Consider the following 20,606-nt stretch of genomic DNA (forward strand, 5'->3'; position numbering starts at 1 on the left):
TCAAAAATGGCTGCGGGTGTTTATAGTCTTGCAAAGTGTTTCTTTGTCAGACGCAGGATGAAGACTTCACTCATGTAAAGTGAGTTTGTTTTCATTTAGAAGTAAAAGCTTTTTACTTGTTGCACTCAAGTGAGAGGAGAAAGAATGTTTGCTACAGTCTCATGTTTACAAGTCAAAACAAACACAACAACTAAACACAAAAAGGGACACAGAAATGGCGCTTAAAGAAAAAGTTCACCCAAAAACGAAAATTTCCCAAACTCATGTGACTTTCTTTCTACAACAGTTTGCTTTTTGATCCATGGAAGACAATCATTCAGGTTTGGAATGACATGAGGGTAAGTCAATACCAGAATTTATTTTTGGTGAACTGTTCCTTTAAAAATACAAAAACATAATAACACAGCTTTAGCATAACAGCGTAAACTAGACAACGTAAGAAAATGTCTCTTCATGTTTTGTTTTTTTTTGTTTTTTTTTTCACAGCAAATAATCTCCTGTGTAGGACAGATGGGGTAGAGGAACAGAGGGATGTTTAAAACCAGTTTGAAGCATCTTTTAAGAGGCTGATCACTTTCAGCTTCTCTAGGCACCTCTTAGGCACAGTCCCAGTGTCTCTGATCAGTGCAATTTGTTTCTGGACAAAAAAAAGTCCAGGCGTCCAGGCATGACCTTTTGACTCCTGTCTACCACTTCCAGAGCCAGCTACACAATTAATGAGCTACCTTTAAAGAAACCTGTTTTCCAGCCTATCAACACTGTGTTCAGTAATGTCTGGCCACTTCTCAGAGAAAAATTCTTGATAGAGTCTGATATTTATGGTTATAAAAGGCACTTTAAGGCATCTGTAAAAAATGTTGATGGCAAATGCACCTGGTTTAAATACTGGCAGTCAGTTTAAGTGTTTGGCTGGGATGCATTAAAATGTTCACCAACCCACCAGAGTCTATCTAGTGTCTGCATCGCACCCGCCTGCAGGAGTCATGGAGCACATTGCCCTCTGTGGGCTGGAGGTATGAATAGCGCAATATGGCTTTTACACATGGAAAGGTTTTGTACAAGCTACATTATTGTTGGCTGGACACTGTCCTTGTATTAAAGGTGCCTCGTATTCCAAGGTATTTTGCACTAAAGATGGGCAGGGGGTGATGTCGGGTTGTTTCGGATGTGTCAGACCATTCTCTGGATTGGTTTTTACTCCCTCTAACTCCAGAGGAGATGTCTCATGTAAGTCCATATCTACTGGAGCCTTGGATCTCCTCCTACGGTGGATAACCACCACAGTAACTATGATGGCCACAACCATCACCACTGCCACAGCTGCCATGATGGGTATGAGAGAGGAAGAAGGTTCGGTCCTGTCAAAATTTGGCCCGTGGGAGGAGTGTGGGATTCCTGCTGTGCGAGCCTCCATGCAGGCACTAACCGAGACATGGACAGGCTCTCCCAGAGGACTAGCACATACAGAATAGGTGCTATTTGGCTGTAGCCCTCTAAGTGTGTATTCGGGGTAAGTTGGAGGCACATTCAGCTGTAGTGGCCGTCGGTCGGGGCCTGACAAGTTTCGGTAGGTCAGACGGATTCCTCGGATGTGTGGTCGTGTGTGGATGTAACGGTGAAGGTCTAAGGAAATGGAAGTGCTAGTTATGTGAAGGGAGCTGATTGTGTTGGGCTGGACTGTAGCAATGGTCTCGATAGAAACTCTAGGTGAAGGTGGAGGAAAGAAGCTTGGATTTTGAATCTCACAGTAGAGTCCTGACATTGAAGGTGGACACAGGCAAACAACCTCCCGATTTGAGTCAAATACACATGTTCCCCCATTTAGACAGATATTGGAGGGGCATATAATGTCATCTTCTTCAGAATCTTCTATGATTTCTCTGGGGAAGGCAGTGGTCTGGGAAAGAGGGAAGCTGTCTGTGTCTGCTGAGGCCATCTCACTTGGTGGTGCCGGGGGAATGGCGTGCGTTGTGCCTAATGGTGTAGTGGAGTTTGTGGGCTTGCTTGTAGTACTGCTTGTCCCTGCGCTTGTTAACTCAATGGTCGTAGTGGGACAGCCAAAATCTTTATGCTCCAACTTTGCCAAAACCTTTCCTGAGTTTATTGGTGGAAAGTGGCAACGAGTCTCCTCCATTCTCAGCAGTTCTATTTGAGCATCCTTTACCCATGCTGGAAACCAGGCCAGTGGGCAGAGGCAGTTAAAGGGGTTTTCTGCTGCAGTGAGCTTCTCAAGTTTGGGGAAAAGGTTGAAGAAGCCCTCGGGAAAGCCTTGCAAATTTAGGTTGCTCAAGTCAAGCTCTAGCAAATTAACTAAATTTCGGAAGTCTTCTCGTTTTATAGATCCCAAGGGATTCCCAGTTAAATTGAGGTTTCGTAGGCCCCCCATTGCCTTCAGTGTAGGTTGAATCTCTACAAGCAGGTTCTGGGAAACATCCAGAACATGTAGGTTCACCAGGCTGCTTAGCAGCTCCTCATCCAGACTGGTCAGCCGCAGTCCAGCTATTTTAAGAGACTCAAGGTGTGGTGTCTGTAAATCTTCAGGTCCAATAGGTGGGATACTATTATAACTAAGGTCCAAGTGGAGCAGCTTGGGCAGTTGTAAAGTTGGCAACACACTAATATGATTCCCCTGTAGCTTCAGCTCCAGTAGGTTCTCTAGTCCCTCAAATGCAGCTGGGTGAATGCTCTGAATGCGGTTGCTGTAGAGATACAGCCTTTCCAGGTTGACCAGTCCAGCAAAGCTGTTTTTGGAAATGTGGGTTATGTGGTTTGAAGAGAGATCCAGGTTGTGTAGAGAGGACAGTGGGCTGAACACCCCATCAGGGATTTCACTGAGGGCATTCTGACTCAAGTCCAGCATTCCAAGCTCGCCAAGCTCTATAAAGTCCTGCTGCTGCAAGGTGTTGATGTTGTTCTGAAAGACGTAGAGGTTCATTGTGGACAAGGGGAGGCCACGAGGCATGTTGCTCAAGTTCTGCTGGACACAGAAGGTGACACCAATTGAGCTGCACATGCACTCTTGAGGACATCTGCTGCTCAGAGATCCACACAGTAAGTGAAACAAAATGAGATGAGACAGGGGAGATAATGGCCGCATCGTTGATCACTGCCTAGCCTTTGTGATTGAATCCTGCAATAGAAAAAAAAACAGAAACCCAATGTCAAAACTTACATAGATGATCTTGTATTGTATATATGAGTTTGCACATCAACAAGCTTTGACATGGGTGTCCAGTCCTACTCCTGGAGGACTACTGTCCTGTCCAGTCCTGCAGAGTTTAACTCCAGCCCTAATAAAACACACCTGAAACAGCAAATTAAGGTTTTGTGTTCAGGGACTCTACTATAAGCACTCAGTGATGGAGCAGATTGGGGCCCTCCAGGAGCAAGGCTGGACACCCCTGGCCTATGCAGATCATGGTAATATTAATAATAAACATTTCAGTGTTTGATGTTCAGATGGTTCTCCTTGCTAAACCACTTTGCTATTCTTTTGGGACCATGCAAAATGTAAAATTTGGGTCCTGAACCAAAACCAGTTTTGCACAATTCCTTTATATGGCTTACAAACAGAAAATGGCACACTTGAAGCTTTTGTCAAGGCTTTGAAACTCAATCTTACACAGAGAAAGCAACAACCATCCTGCAGGGCAATCCTCCAGTTGTGATGACCAGAATTGCCATGCCCGATGTAACTTTGATATTTAAGTTACAAAAATACTGCAGGTAAAAAAAAAAGGCTTGGTCTGAAATGCTGTGGCAGAAAGTTTGTAAGTGTTTTTGAGTCAGTTCTGAGTTAGTCACTGATGCCTCCTTAGTTAAGATGAATAAATAGGTGCATGGCTCTCTGCACTATAATTGAAGGTTGTTTCATTGTGTGGCTAAAAAAGTTTTGTCTTTGTTTTCCTTCAGCATTTTCTGAGATCATCTGTGGTATATGGCCCAGCTGACCGAATGTCTGTTGACCTGCCTTGCACTCAGTTTCACACTTTCCACTGTTTGCTTAATGAGTTCATCTCAGAGAGTTTAGACCTCATCCCAAAATATGTCCTCAGAGCAGCCCACCCAGCGTTTCAAAGCCCAGCACACACAAACCTGGAGATTCTTCACTGACACAACTTACATTGTCTAAACATAAGTAGCTTTCTAAACGTGCAAAACATAAATAATTGCTAGCTTAAGTGGTGCCCCTTAATTTTCAATGAAAGTCCTTGTGTTATTTTGTGTATGTCCCTTTTTGGTGATTGTTCAACAATCTCTTTGATTTTCTAGTGAACAAAAGCCTAGGCCAAGCCTCTGCCATCTTCTCCACTGCTGATATAACAATGTGTATGTTTGTGAGTACAAAGAATAGTTTACTGTTCCAACAAGAGTCCTGGCTGCTAAAGGGCCAGTCTATTGAGGGAGATGAACAACCATTCGTTTGGCAGGTACTCTCACTCTTTTCATCCTTTTTTTCTGTCCGAGTTTCCTTTTGTGAGCCTCTTTTTCTCACATCAACCATTTATCTTTTTTCTCTGCCCCTTCATTCCCTCCTCCTGTTGAAGGGCAATGGCTTGGTTATTAGGAAAGCTTGTGATTTTATGTGCTCACTCTGTTTTGTTTTAATCTGATCTGATAGAAGAAGCCTGTTTGACTCTGTTGTGTCGCTGTGTTTTGGAACATGATATCTACTTATTAGCTGGTCCAAGCTAGTCATTGGCTGGTCGACCAGGCATCACTTTCCAAAATCAGCTTGACCAGCTAGTTTGTTGCTGGTGTAAGTTGGTCTACCAGCTAATTGCCAGCTGAGATCAGCTAGAAACCAGCTACCATGTTCCAAAGGTAAACAGCTTAAGCTCGACTTTCCTGCAGGGATGGGAAGGAGAGTGAGTATGTATGAGTTTGCCTTATGATTAGATGATCTGACATTCAATTTGGTCCAATTATTAAAATTGTAATTATTCTACTGTTTCATCTTAGTTATATAATTCATCATTTGGTTTTCCTCTCCAGCTTATTTGATATATATTTAGTTTTTGATATTTTAGGCACTGTACTTTCAGCTGCAGTTTTAAACATCTCTTGTATGTTTTGGCTTTCCATTCCATCTTCCTTCTTGCTATATAATGTGTTTGGACTCTCCGCAGGTTGCTTGACTTTTGAACAGAAACTAGAGCTTTCATTAAAGGGGGTTGCTACCTTCCCTTTTCTCTCCTGTCTTCTCTCGCCCTCCTTCCGTTCTCCCTTTCTTCTCCGGCATATGCACAATCCCACCGGCACGGCAGGAATTTTGCAATAACCCTAAAAATCCATCTTCATCACAGGAAGGCATGGGGCCTCCTAAGGTTTTGACATTTCTCTCTCTCACTCTTTCTTTATTTGTTTCAGGGTTCATGTACTTGTTTGCCATTCTTCTGTCAGAACTGATTGCATGAAAACAGGTTTGACGAGGATGGCATGAGGTGCAGAAGGAGGTCACAGGTGAAGCAGAGCTGAATGTCATCAAGACTTGTTTTCTTTGTAGATCACACATCAGAGTGATCTTAATCTTAGTCACTGATTTAATAACAAATGCAGAATGCTATTTATAAAAGGATTGTTGGAGACAGTTCACCCAAAAAAAAGAAAATTTAATTAGAATGTTCCTATTATCTTCACAAAAGAAGATATATATTTTTATTTATTTTTTTCCATACAATTAAAGACAAAGTTGTTTTGGACCCCATTGAATTTCATTGTACGGACAATATTCACATTTTTTAAATTTTAATTCGTAGGCCTATGTATTAAGTCATCCACTGGAACGCCACAGTTGGCAGAAGCTAGAGATTACAGTTTATAAAGTTTTAAATATGAATATTTTTCTTACTGAAATGCATTGATTTGCTTCAAAGGGCCTTTATTAACCCCCCGGAGCTGTGTGGAGCACTTTCTTATTATGCACTTTTATTGGACTTCAAAATCTTAAACCCCATTCACTGCCATTATAAAGCTTGGAAGAGCCAGGGCATTTTTTAATATAACTCCGATTGTATTCGTCTGAAAGAAGAAAGTCATATACACCTAGGATGGCTTGAGGGTGAATAAATCATGGGGTAATTTAAATTTTTGGGTGAACTATCCTTTTGACATTAAGTCAGTCTGATGATTTACAGCACTCTTTTAGCCTCTCGTCAGACACGTGAACACCGGCATGCTTACACACACCCAAAAATCAACACACAGGTATCACTCCAACACACACAGACACACACTCCCTCTGGGTTTGGCTCAGCGTTGTTTTATTTATAAGCCATGAATGATGAATAAATGCCCAGCTGAATGAGAAATCAAAAAAACAACAACATCCGTTTGTATTCTTATTAGACTTCTCATTACTTCTGTCAAGAATGTTTTTTAATTAGTGAGTGATGAGAGAGAGGGCTTGGAAAGGGAGATAAAACAAGATTTAGAAACTGGAAAGACGCGATATGAGATACCTCGAATGACCCTGTTTACAGAGTATTTGTGTGGGTTTTGTTTTTCACTCATTCCTTTACATCCTTTATCCTTCCTTTAAAAACTGCTTTTGAATGGCGAAGTTCTAAATAAATATAGCCGAAACCGAAAACTTCAACTAAATCCTGCAAACAGGCTAAGAAAGTGTGTATTTTGTGAATGTGATCATCATGAAGAGTCCAGAGACAGTTAAACAGTTGTTGGGGAATTAACTAAACTAACTAAAAATGACTAACTTAACATCATATAATAGCTTAGTTGTTTACTTTTTCAAACAAAAGATAAGGACATACTCTAGCACTGGGAACGGATTCATTTTAGTGATTCAGTTCATTCTTTTAAATTAACCAGTACAAATATGATTTTCTGATTCAATTTAAACTTTGTCCAGATGTCCCAGTTCAGCTTTTTATCTAAATTTTAAGTATTATGTTAAATACTGCTATTAATGAACATTTTTAACCAAAATAATTAAAAAGGGGTGTTGGTAGTTAGTTGTTAGTTAGCCTAGTCCAGTTACAGTAACTCTATATCTGTGTATCTATATATGATATAACCAGTTATTTGATTTAAGAGATATTGAATAAAATATCCCCTAAAGTAGTTAGCCTAATGCAGTTACTTAATGTTGGTAGATTGTGGTGAAGCTAAGTATTTATGTTTGCTAGACGTTTATCTATATCACAACCAACTAATACAAATATTTAGCTAAAGTTTTTGCAGTTAGCTTGTGGTGGCCTATAGCTAAACAGTAGATTGTAGTATAGCTAACTGCTAGTTAGCAGCTTGCAGTGTTGCTAACTATATTTAGCTACAAATTTGTTAGTAGCTTGTAGTATAGCTAAATATTTTTGGTAGTAGTGTAGCTAACTGCGTAATGCTAGTAGTTTGCAATTTAACCAACTAGGCCTACTTATTCTTAGTAGTTGTAGTGTAATTACTTTTTCTAAATAGTAGCTTGGCAATTGACCTGCTGTTAAAATGTGGGACACTCACACACCAACACACATAGTTTCACTCACTCACATTTACATTTAGTACAGGCAGAGGTGTGAATGTGTGTTTCTTTAAATAACATACTTGTAATACTTTCCTGAGATTACTCAGCCACACACACACATATTGACACAGATAAATACGCATTTCCGTCAGCAGCTCCTAAGCACAGCTGGATTGTGTTACCCAGAATGCATTGGGACGGTCTCTCCGGGTGACAGCGCACTCCCATTAAGTAACTGTTTTGCGATTAGGGTAGAGGGAGGATTTCAGGGAGGGAAACCAAAAGAGAAACAGGCATGTGCAGTTAAATGTGGATTCTGTACGAGTGTGCACATGCCTATAAGCAGCTGTTTGTGTTTACGCATGCTTGAATCAAGCTCATGAACATGTGTCTGATTTAAAATACAAAACAGATTCATCAGGGCAACTGTGATTTTCCTCATGCTTCACTTCAACCACAACAGGAGCTTCTAAAGCAGAGCCAGAGCCAAGTCTTTGCTATCCTCCACTAGCACTAAAATCACAAATAAGATCACTTCAGTATCTCAACTCTTTCTCCCTTAGACATCAATGAGACTAAATGCAAAGCAAACAGAGACTACAAATCCGAAACCAAATGATCTGAGCTCTGCTATCTACATTAATGTTATAGCACTATAGCTTACTGTATGTCAACAATTTTCAGCATTTGCAACCCATCTTTTTTGGATAGATTTTAACCATTGGGAATTGATTGGATCATGAAAAGTGCATGGATCATGAAAAGTGGCATTATAGTACCATAACCATTTTGGCTCTTTTATATTACCCGATAACATGCACGGCCTTGATGACATCAGCAGAACAGGAAAGTCATTTATGAGGTGAAGTCATAGTAATATGATTATCGTCATTTTTTTTTAAATTTGATATTACAAATATATAATTAATAAAATAAATACAATAAAATATTAATATAATATAATATAATATATTATTTAAAAATTAATTTTCATGAAAAATAGCAAGAATAGCATTTTGTGAATCTTGTGCAATAAGACCAGGAATGCTGAATTACTTAAAAAAAAAAATAATCAATGTGTTGATATGTAATCTTCGAAGACCCAACTCAAGAATGAGCTAAAAAGTTTCTTTAAAAAAAGGAGGATTAATTTACAGTAAACCCAAGGTTGTGCAGGAAAAAAACTACTTAAAAACTTATTAAAGGGTGAGTTCACTGATTTTAAACCAGCTTTGTATTCCCAGAGGAAAAAAAAATATTGCTTAGAGCTCTTCCTGAGTTCAGGAGACTTAGTTGTGATTCTCATATATTTCTCATTTTAGTATCAACAGTGTTTCAGATGTTTCTCCTGAAATTCTTTAGGAAAAATTTAAGTAGACACAACTGAGACACGAGGAGGAGTCCAAAATGAGAATTGGCTGTGAGAACATGGATGATCTCTATATTGTCTTGCTGTAATTGCTTTCAAGACACTATTCTAAAAATGTTTTATTGCTCAGAGGTTGCTCTTTCTTTCTTTTTTTTTGTGGTTACATTGTTTTTTTTTTTACCTTTAATAGGCAGGGCAGCAGGATGAGAGACAGGAAACAGTGGGAGAGGTGAGAAGAGAACAGAGGTAGGAAAGTACCTTTAGCTGGGACTCGAACTCATACTGTCTTAGGTGCAGTTGTGCCTTCATGTTTTTATCTGCTGCCTACAAGGCTATGGTTCTTCTGACAAAGCTTACTTTACACTCAGGATACTTAAACGCCGCTCGCCACCCTTTCACGATCCACTTCGCTTCCTGTTTACAATACTCTCCTATCCTAATAAAAGTGACAAAAATAAATCTAAAAAAAAAAAAAAAAACTGTGGTTATACAAATGGTAATCAATAGGCCAAAAAACATGGTTACTACACATTTACTACAGCAAAACCATGGTTAATTTTTGTGAGGGGTAAATAAACTATGTTTATTATCTTTCTGTGGTACCTACACCAAGATATCCCTGTTTATTTGTCAGCAAAAGTCCGTAAAACGCGTCATGCGGTGGACTTTCAACAAACTCCAGGGCTTTTTTTGGTATCCCTGCTCACGGACAGTCTCTAAAATCATTGAGCCCAGTGCATTATGGGTGTTTACGTTTTCCTACCTTTTTTTACTCGAGTGCTTTTGCTCTGTTTTCTCTATTTGTGTAGCATCAATTTAAAGGCGCAAATGTAATTTATTAATGTCAAGAACTCAAATTTTAGGTTCAGATTTCTTTGGACTATTATTAAATAACCATAATTAGGTCCACTTAACAAGTAGTTTCACCCAACATATTAATACAAACACACACTTCAAGCCCTCCAGACAAACACTCTCTCAAATACACACAAAAGACACTAAAAAGGCGGAGGGTGGCTTAAACCAGAATAAGTGCAATGAAGGTAGACCGTCCTCCCCCAATTTTGCCCAGGGCCTGCAGGCAGTTCAAGTTACAATCTACTCTGTGTGCATGCGCACACCTGCTAGCCATGCACCTCGGCAGAGACACCGCATTTCTGTGTGAAACGTGAGAAACTTAACAAGACAAAAGACCAAAGTAGACCAACTTACACATGCCGCTGACACACGCCAGCCTGTCATATACTGTTACAAAGGTGCCTATCTATCTATCTATCTATCTATCTATCTATCTATCTATCTATCTATCTATCTACTGTGGTAAAAACTATGCCTGGAAACTGTAGCATGTCTGGCACGAGAAGCATTTTAAGATGGGTGTGTTTATGAAAGATGTCATTTGGTGTTCTTAGCATCCTTTTGTGTTGCACATTTCTTTCTGAAGGGCTGCATTTGAGAGGTCAGTGCGTTTGCTACTTGGTTGCCTGTAATATGTTGCTGCTATGACTAGCATGCTGTTAGGTGGCATAATCTGAAGCCATGGCATTGTGTGTGCATGATTCATATTTGCTCTGTGCCTCTCTCTTTATGAATATGCACTACAAAAAGTACAGTTTTTTACACTCATTCATAAAACACGATGAATGTAGTTCAGAAACACATTTGCATACAGATATTAAGACTTGTTTAGAATTGATTTTCATACTCCATTGGGCAAAGAAGTAATTTGCTATGGAGTAGTTAAATTGCGTTTTTATTTTATTATAAGAATAAAGTTATATTTTCCAAAAGTACGTCTTAAAGGGGTCATATGATGCGATTTCAATTTTTCCTTTCTCTTTGGAGTGTTACATGCTCTTGGTGCATAAAGAAGATCTGTAAAGTTGCAAAGACTAAAGTCTCAAATCCAAAGAGATATTCTTTATAAAAGTTAAGAGTCAACCACGCCTACCTAAAACGGCTCGTTCTAACACGCCCCCACATGTGTACGTCACGATGTGGGAAGATTTGCATAACGCCGCCCAAATGTTGTAGTATTGTTGCCGCCGCGCCATGTCGTGAAGGCACTGTGTGTTTCGTTGTGAAAGCGAAACTACTTTGTTTGGCCTTCCAAAAGAGGACGATATCCGCTTCGTCATGCCTGGAGCTGATCCGTGCTGGTCGCTGAGGAAATACATCAACTTAGTGCTGTGGATCGCCGGATCGGCTTTCACCGTGGACGAAGCGGAGTCCAGCCCGGGGTCATCACATGTGGTTGCCGCAGGCATCACAATATGGTAAGGGACGTAACATTTCCGTCACACGCTTGAGGTATTCGGCCAATCACAACGCACTGGATAGCTGGCCAATCAGAGCACACCTCGCTTTTTCAGACCGATGAGCTTTGTAAAAATCGACGTGTTTCAGAAAGGCGGGGCATAGAGAAACAATAATGTACAGTATGTGGAAAATAATGTGTTTTTTGAACCTTAAACCGCATAAACACATTTCATTACACCAAATACACAAAATAATGTTCTTTTTAGCAACATCATATGACCCCTTTAATGTTATGGTTATGAAATGCTCCAATTCGACTGTTATGAGTTATATGAACAACTTTTATGATACTATATATCACTTTTAAAGCTTGAAAGCCTATTCATTGTAACTACATGCAAAATAGCTTGGAAAATAGGCCTCAAATATTAATATACTTTCAATTATCCTCATTCAATTATTTAACACTCATTAAAACTTCCAAATACACATTACAATTCTTCATTAACATTAAATACATGATATATTAACATATGAATTTTATTGTATGAATAAAATATGAATTATATTCATATTTTTTATCAAATTTTTTTTAATATATATATAGACTAACTGTACCAATAAAATGTGCAATCAATCATTGATCGGTTTACAAAGGGCAAACTGCACTTGAATTGTGTTGTGACAAATGAAGAGTGAGGGAGAACTATTTGTACTTGTCTATACATGTCTCTTTCTCTCTTGCGCTCTCTCTCTCTCTGTGCTGGTTTAGGACAGGTTCCTTGTAGTTTTTAAGCTTTGTTTTTCTGGTTTACCTTCAGACTAAATCTGTGTGTAATAGAGTTAATCATAACCGCTTTCACCTTGACATCTCTCAAAGAAAAACAAACACACACACACCATACACGAATATGTATCTGACTGAGGTTAACACTTGTACACATGCTAAACACATTCAGCAGCAAGTTATTCAAGTTAACACATTCTTTATGGTTATTCCATGTACTACGTAACACATAATAGGTGTCAAAACATTGCTGGCCTGACGCCATAGATCTTAATGCCATGACTCATATGCAAGTACACAGATTTCAGGCGCTAGTGTCAGTCACAAGTCAAAGCCTTGAGAGTTAAATGATGATTAAAATTGATCTGCAGTCAAAGAGTCCAGCAGACGTTTACTCACTGCACAGGTGTGGAAAGCATCCATGCCAGAGAAAGAGAATGAGAGAGAAACTAAACTAAACCAACTATTTCATGGAAAAGAGCTGTTTTTAGGCTACACCAAATTAGTTTAAATTTGAATATGAATGTGAACCTAAAGTTGAGCATGAAATGAATTGAACTGAGCTAGATAAAGAGAAAAACAATGAAATCAGAGTTAACCATAAAAATGACTGCATGGGAAAACTTGAATTTGAATTTGAATATGAAACTGATGAATGTGAACGAGAAGTGAATTGGCCTGAATTAAGTGAAAAAATATTTTGTGAAAACGTAAATTAAATATTTTTCTTGAACAAAATCAAATCATATATATATATATATATATATATACACAGAACAAAAATATAAACGACACACTTTTTTTTTTGCCATTTGAACCTGAAGCTGGGATCCAGGGCAGTGAATGGGTGCCGTCAGAATGAGAGTCCCAACAGCTGATAAAAACAGCACAATAATCCACAAGTAATCCACACCACTCCAGTCCATCAATTAATATCTTTTTGAAGCGAAAAAGCTGCATGTTTGTAAGAAACAAATTCATCATTAAGATGTTTTTAACTTTAAACTGTTGCTTCCAACAAAAGTAGACAGTCCTCTATCCATAATATTGCTTTATCCAGTGAAAACATCAGCCTGTCTGAATCAGGAGAGAAATATGCACAGATCAAGCACTGTTTACAAAGAAAACAGTTGGTGCATTTTGATATGAGAGGACAACAGGGGTTTATGGATCATGGACTTTTAACTGGAAGTGACAGGTTGAAGTTAAAATCATCTTGATGGATTTGTTTCTTAAAAAAGACAGCTTTTCGTTTCATGTTAATGATGGACAGGACTGAAGTGGTGTGGATTGTTTGTGGATTATTGTGATATCTTTATCAGCTGTTTGTCAAATAAGTTTTTATTTATTCATCGAATAACCTTGCAATATTCACAAGTTTCAGAATTAATTTTCTTATAGGCACATAATAAAAAAATTTAACACCCCTTCCCCGGCCTGCTAAAATACAATACAGTGACATTCAAAAGCAACTTTTAAGTTACAATACATTGCTTTAAGGAATAGAATTCCTTAGTGTTTATCAGCTGTTTGGACTCTCATTTTGATGGCACCCATTCACAACAGAGGATACATTTCTCCAAATCTGTTCTGATGAAGAAACAAACTCTTCTACATCTTGGATGAATTTTCAGCATTTTTTAGGTGAACTATAACCTTTAATGTGAATTTGAATATGAATTTAGTGTGCCTGTAGTTTAAAGAAATTTAATTGAACGTAGTGCAAAAGGGAGAGAACTCACGGCTGGGACGTGCTGGAACAAATCGCCCCACCGCCCCCTTCTTGCCCCGCAGGGGGTGTCCTGTCTTCTGACCAGCTGTGTCAGCTTGAGACTTTTCTGTGTCAGGGACTCTAAAGACTTCAGTCTCTCAGACCAAATCTCAAATCTGATATACTGTACGATTCTGCGCAATTCAATCTGCATATGATCTCCTTTGTTGAAAAGGTCAGATGTTCTTGCTTCCACTGAAACACAAGATGCTCTTTTCACAAAACTCAGTTCATACAACTCAAATGCCTTTAAAACAAAGGGGCAACAAACCAAATACCAAAATACTACAAAATCAACACAGAAGCGCTGTTTAGAGCTCAACACCTCAGTCCTGAATTACATAGCAGATCTATTTACAACCAACAGCCCATTAAAACAAATAAACGAATGTGATACCAGACTCAGTTCAACTCCAGTGATGATGAGATATGTTGGAACAAGACCAAATCAATTTCTCTGCCTGTCCCGACCTGTTTGTACCATGCACGGTGACATTGGGGCTACCTGGGAGAACATTTACCTCCTTTGAATGATGTAGCTGTTGCTTGTAATGTGTAGACATGGTGTAAGCGTGGCTAAAGTAACTAAATACTATAGGGAAGTTCTCTGTCACTCTCCAGCACACTGATCTGTTTGTGTGCTGTTGCAGCTCACTGAAAAGCAATGAAAGACAGTCCAATACAATGTGTGTGTGTGTTTAAAAGGCTTATCTGATCCTGTCCTGGCAGTCTGCTGATGAATTTGTTTTGAGACCATTCAATTGTGGCACTGATCGATTAAAGCGTACAAGTGACCTCAGTGTGACTCTCAGTATTCTCAAGTTAGTTTTGTGACTTTGCCGTGTGAATATGCAGAAGGATTAGTCATTCATAATAGATGTCACTTACATCTCAAAAGGATAATTCTGTCATCATGTACTCATAATATCACTGTCTTTCTTCTGTGGAACACGAAATGAGCTTTTTTCTTCATACAATGAAAGTCAGTGGGGTCCAATGATGTTTGGACAACACTGGACACAAAAGAAGATTTAAAGATCTTATTTTGTGATAGAATTGCCATTTTTGATTGAACTATCCATGAACGTTTTTTTAGCTTATAAGATTTTTGATGTTTTTGAAAGAAGTCGGTTATGCTCACAAATGCTGCATTTATTTGATCAAAAATAAAACGTTATACTGTGAAAAAATATATTTACAATTAAAACTTCGACTCTTTTCCATTTTAATATATATTTAAAATGTAATTAATTCCTGTGATTCAAAGCTAAATTTCCTGCACCCATTACTTCAGACTTCATTGTCACTGTGAATCATTTATTCAGGAATCTTTGATGAGTAGAAAAAAAGAAAAGCATTTATTTGAAATAATAGTGTTTTAAAACATTGTAAGTGTATAGTTAGTCAATTTTGATCCATTTAATTCATAAAAAAAAGCTCAATTACTTTTTGTACGCAGTATGTATTTTTGAGCATCTTCTTTACCAGTCATGTGCATGTTTAGTATGTTTGTATTATAACTCACTGTTGCAGCTTTAATATAGTTCATGTAGCAGCCAAAGTAATCATAGAAGCAGATCCCTTTGATCAAACACCATTCTCCTGAGTAACTGCATTTGAAGGACGGCAGACGGATGTTTGCAGTTCTTAACTTGTGAAAACCTGAACACCACCCAACAGATGCAGCCAAACGCCATAACTCTGTCCTCAAGCGAATAACAAGATGTTACAGTTCACATTCAGAAAGAAAAAAGATTTTAAAAAGTCTGGAAGATGTTCTCAGTGCACCTGGGAAATGTTTTACTTGCAGAGTAGGCTATGTATCCTCAAAAACTGCAAAACAATGATTGTTTTCAAACAGGTTTCTGCTTGTATCTTCTATTGGTTGAATAAACAGATAGCTCCACCCCGAACTCCCACTATTGGTTGAGCTAGTGTTGCTATGTGCTGTTGGTCGGGATGTGCAAAAAACCAGAGTAGATGTTTTGAATCCCCACTTCTCAGGGGATTCAACCAACAAATGGCTTTTGTAAATCTGTCTCTGCATATTAAGGAAGTATTTTAGCATAGCATCCAGTCTTGTCCATGCTTATTTCTAACATTGTTCTGACCTCTGTTATGCTTTATGTGTGTGTTTATTTTTCTGTTTCTCTTGGCATTGGCTCTTGCCTTCACTCTGCTCATGATCACACACACAGCAAGGCTACAATCTAAACTCTGTTTTTACAAGTGGACACCATAGCAGAGCATACATAAAATAAATCCTAAAAGCCAAATAATGAGATAATACAGTACTTGAGCTTTTCTTCACCAGTCTTGCTTATCTCTTGTCAGCACTGGTGGGGAAGCTTACATTTAAGATGGATTTATATTAAATTCAACTACATTTTCTTACATTTAAGATTGATATTAGATACAATTAAAAAAACACAAGAATCTAAAACATGGTAATGATCAGCCTGTGAAGCTACTGACAATGTATTTCAATTACTACTTTTAGTTAGCAATTTCCAACACTCCTGGTCCAAAAGTTATTACAAAAACTAACTAAGTTAAGACCAAGTTTAGTCATTGAAGAAAACTTCAAACTCAAAAAGGATACAATTTTCATTGTACAGATTATGGAGAACAATCTTGATCTGAATGTTTATTTTATATTTAATATATATAATTTTTGATGCTTCTGTTTGTGTTCCTGAGAAAGCAATCATCCTAATTCAGGTATATTTTTTTAGTTTGCCACAGGCCCATATGGAATCTACGAACATCAAACTTTTTGAGCTGATTTTTGAGGTACAATTTGAAGTAAAATGTGTTAAACAGTAGCTAAAAGTATAATAAAAGAACTAATAATAATAAAAAGAACATACAAGGGCCAGGAAATACACTGAATGTGTTCCGAGCTCTCTGACACTAGTAAGGTTGAATGTTGTCCCATTGTTTCATGCTTAATGCTCCTGTATTGCAACTCTTTGTTTACCCAACACTTTAAGGAGGATTCAACCAAAGGAAAATCAAATCCCAGTCTTAGTAGGAGGGCTCATGCTTTGGCAGTCACTACTGCAACAGATTTTTGTGATTTTGAGTGATCAGTATAATCCAAACAAGAAGTGACGTGTTTCTAGAGTTTCCATCTGACCTTTAACAACAGCCAGAGTCGCACTCAAGACATAAAAGACCCAATCTTTACAATCAAAGTGTTTCTAACTAAATAACCTTCAGATGTCAGACACTTGACTCTACCGCGGACTAATTAAGGTCATTCTTAACTTAGCATCTGCATACACTTATTCCTGCTCGCTGTGTCTTAACGTCCATCATGCAGTTATTAACTGTGACTGGGAAGCTCCTTTTGAGATACTCCCCTATTTAGTTGTCATGGTGGCATGACCCAAGAACTTATTAGCTGACCCTTGGGATTAGTCCAAGCCTGGCCGGGGGGGGTTAAGCCTTCACCTCCGAATGCCCACTATAACGTCCCATTAGTCCCTTTAATTAAATTGCTTAGACACCGCATCAATTGGGGTTTAAGCCTTCACCTCCGAATGCCCACTATAACATCCCACTAGTCCCTTTAATTAAATTGCTGAGACACCGCGTCAGGAATGTTTGCCTGTGCTTTTTGCTTGCTCTCCTTCTATATCTCTGTCTTTGCTTTTCTCATACGCTCATCCCTCCTTCGTAGCCTAAGTACCCCCTTCGTGTTTGCCTCTCCCGAACGATGACTGGCAGCCTGCCAGCTGATCTCTAAGTCTGACCGAACAAAAATGAGAAGAACGTGTTAACATGCTTACTACAGGTATTATCACACATTACATAAGGAGTGCAGCCCAGATTACTAATGACGGATCAGATTTTACTCGCAGCTGGGTTCTTGGTCTGCTTTGACGTCATTCATAAACAATATCTCACTAAACAAGCAAATAATATCTTGGGTTTTCTGCTCAAAGCGTCAGTTGAGTGCAGTACGAATGTGTGCTTATGCAATCTGTTAAACTGTTGAAACTTTATCTGCACACAGCCAAAAAATAAAGGTTCTTCAAAGCGTTCTTAACTCTTCCAGAAAAGTATATTAAGTTCTTGAAATGCTTATGTGGTTCTGATGGTTGACGATGAAAATAGTTTGTTACATTATAGGATCTTTAGACTAGCATATTGGTTTCTGAGTTCCTGCCAGCAAACTATGGTTTTCTAAAGGACATGCTAAAGATTAAAAAGCTAAGGTCCTTTTTAGAGAGCGTGCACTCTTAAAAAAACAGGTTCTTTATTGGCATTGATGCTTCCATGAAGAATCTTTACCAACCATGGGATCTCTCCATTGCACAAAAGATTCTTCGGATTATTAAAATGTTCTTCACACTAAGAAAAGTGGTTCTTTTAAGAACTGTTCACTGGGGAGGTTCTTTGTGAAACCAAAAAAAGTTCTTCTTTGGTATTATTGCGAAAACCCCCTGTTGGAACCTTCATTTTTAAGACTGTATGCTAAAACCTGTTAACTTCACAGATGCTACACCTCATATGTTATGATAATCTACTGGGTATTTAAAGGTTATGACCATTTCAGCATCTCCTTCAGACTTCTAACCACCCACTGAGCAATGAAAAGTGGCATACAGCTGAGGAGGATTACCAGAACTATTCAGAATCACTAAAATGAACGGCCAAAATCTCAGCATGTCACTCAACCCTTGCTGTAAAGTACGTCTTAATAGTCCTCCACAAAACTTTTCTTCTCAACTGTTGAGGTGTCTTTGAAGCAACACAGATAATGGGTTTAAAAGCCAGAATGACTGAGCATAACCTACTGTACACCCCATGCACTGTTTAACTCTTTTATATAACTTAAATTAATAACAAACAAAAAAAGATGTTATGATACTTTACTATGATGCTGCTGATGGTCTTGCACAATGCTGTCTTGTGGCGTCCCAGCACTGTTTATGTGATATAGTCTATTTGTGCTGTCTAAACGTGATGTAGATTGATAGCACTTTGTTTTGTAGATGCACCGACTGATAATGAAAAGAACTGTTGTGGTTATCTCCTCAGGAGAATGCGACTAACGTTTAATCCAACTTTGTGGTTAAAAGCACAAAGTGGTGTTTTTGCAATCTGTTCACACATGCACATATGTACAACCACTCAAACCGTATAAGAATGTCAGCCCCAAAACACACCACCATATTCGCACATATAACATACTGTAATAAATATGTAATGTAGTGTATGTATACTGTAATATAATATAGCCTAATACATAAAAGTGTTGTTGTAGCTACTTTATTCACATTCTTATAACTTCCTAACTCACTATTAAGATGTGTCGCTTTAAACTAGAATGCATTCGTTATGTCTCATTGTGTTTGTGTTTATTATGAGGCATAATGAGATTTCATTTAATTCACAACCATTTATCACCGACCAAGCAGTTCTTGCACAATATGATATATTGACTTGGGTTACCTGGTACGAAGCGCATAATTTTAAAACAGACGTGCTTTAGTGAAGCCACTTTGAAAGCTCATGAGATCAGAAACTTTCAAACGTTTTAACAAAAAAGTAGCCTAAACAAAAGTTCCAGAATTAAACATGAATTCCATATTATTATTTCCAGTGTAACACACTGAAATGTTTTGTGCAACCCAACTATAGATCTATTACAGAACCCATAAAGATAGCCTATATTCAATATTTTTTTAATGTTTACATTCTGTCATATTCAGCGAGCATCTAAATAAATAATTTGTTGCAGTGCTTACCTACAAAATGCGAAACGGGAAGCACGCGTGCGTTGTTTTATCCACAAGAGACCACGTAGCGTAATAAAAGAATGACTTTCAAGACTCTTGTGCGGTCACTCATTAGGCAGGAATAATTTCTCCTGAAGGGAAGCTCTGACACACATCACCATACAGCGCACATACGGAGCCTGCCCGTTCCGTACAGGTTGCGTCCAACCAGACGTCTGAACTTTAGGAACACGATGGTGTTTTTACTGCATGGCAGGAGCGCAACACCTCCAGAGCTTTAAGAAGGAGGAGCGAAACTCTTCAGGCTTGACACAACTCTCCGTCGCCGGGCTGTGGTGACAAGGGGTATGTGCCCAATAATATACCATGCTAGAAATATGCAGTGTAGCCTACACTACTGTGCGTATGCAGTAGGCAGTTTGTAATGGAATATTTCTTTAAGGTGCGGTCACATTATTTCGCGGGCAAAACTTGGCATTGTTTATTGTCAGTATAGTGTAGCCTAAATGTATGAAGCACAGCTCGCACAACACATAGGCCTATCCCTTAATCACTTTTCTTATAGTGAAAGTGTAATAACCATGTTTTTTTCGCTCTCTCTTTTTTTTTTTTTGCATATGAATTAGATACCGTTTGTATAAACTTTTTTTTTACAACCATGGTTAATTTTCGTAAAGGTTTCAAACCAAGCAGCTTCTGTTCAATGCGGAGAATTCACGGCAAAATCTGTGAGGAAATCTTTCGCCCTCAGGCAAAATTCCCATTGAAATTTCGCCCGCGAAAATTAACCGAACAACCATAAAATTAACAGATCCTTTAGTGCAGTTGTTGTTTTTATAGTAAAAATGTGGTAATTTGCTCTTGGTTTTTACAACAGTTACAATAATACCAGTAGCCTATCTTAGGAAATTGTTTACATGTAACTTTTGTTGTTCTCACTTAGGTTTTTTTTTTTAGTAGCATTTTTGCTTTTATGTGGAGGTTTACTTGTCATGTTAAGCTCGAAGATCTGTCACTTAGTTGTATTAGTGTGAAAACAGTTATTTATAGCTTGTCTTGGGAAATCATCAATGGTGTCACTGTATACTTCCGACATTCACCCAAAGTAGCACTGAGACACCAGTGCCAAATGCCCAACCAGGACTCGAACTTGTCAAATATTTTTTAATGCAATATCACAATGCTGTATT

The 20,606-nt window shown here is 38.3% G+C and overlaps 1 protein-coding gene across 1 annotated transcript; it reads right to left on the reverse strand.

Annotated features, from left to right (window-relative positions):
* Positions 1 to 540: 540 nt before the first annotated feature.
* Positions 541 to 19,612, reverse strand: LOC107659336 (vasorin-like). The gene is made up of 2 exons (XM_016448249.1): positions 19,426 to 19,612; positions 541 to 3,130 (listed from the first exon to the last, which is right to left on the reverse strand). The coding sequence occupies exon 2, from the start codon at positions 3,095 to 3,097 to the stop codon at positions 1,037 to 1,039; it is 2,061 nt and encodes a 686-aa protein (XP_016303735.1). The 5' UTR covers positions 3,098 to 3,130; positions 19,426 to 19,612; the 3' UTR covers positions 541 to 1,036.
* Between the last annotated feature and the right edge of the window lie 994 nt (positions 19,613 to 20,606).

Source organism: Sinocyclocheilus anshuiensis, unplaced genomic scaffold (genome assembly GCF_001515605.1).
Source record: "Sinocyclocheilus anshuiensis isolate Anshui unplaced genomic scaffold, SAMN03320099.WGS_v1.1 scaffold912, whole genome shotgun sequence".
NCBI classification, from domain to species: Eukaryota; Metazoa; Chordata; class Actinopteri; order Cypriniformes; family Cyprinidae; genus Sinocyclocheilus; species Sinocyclocheilus anshuiensis.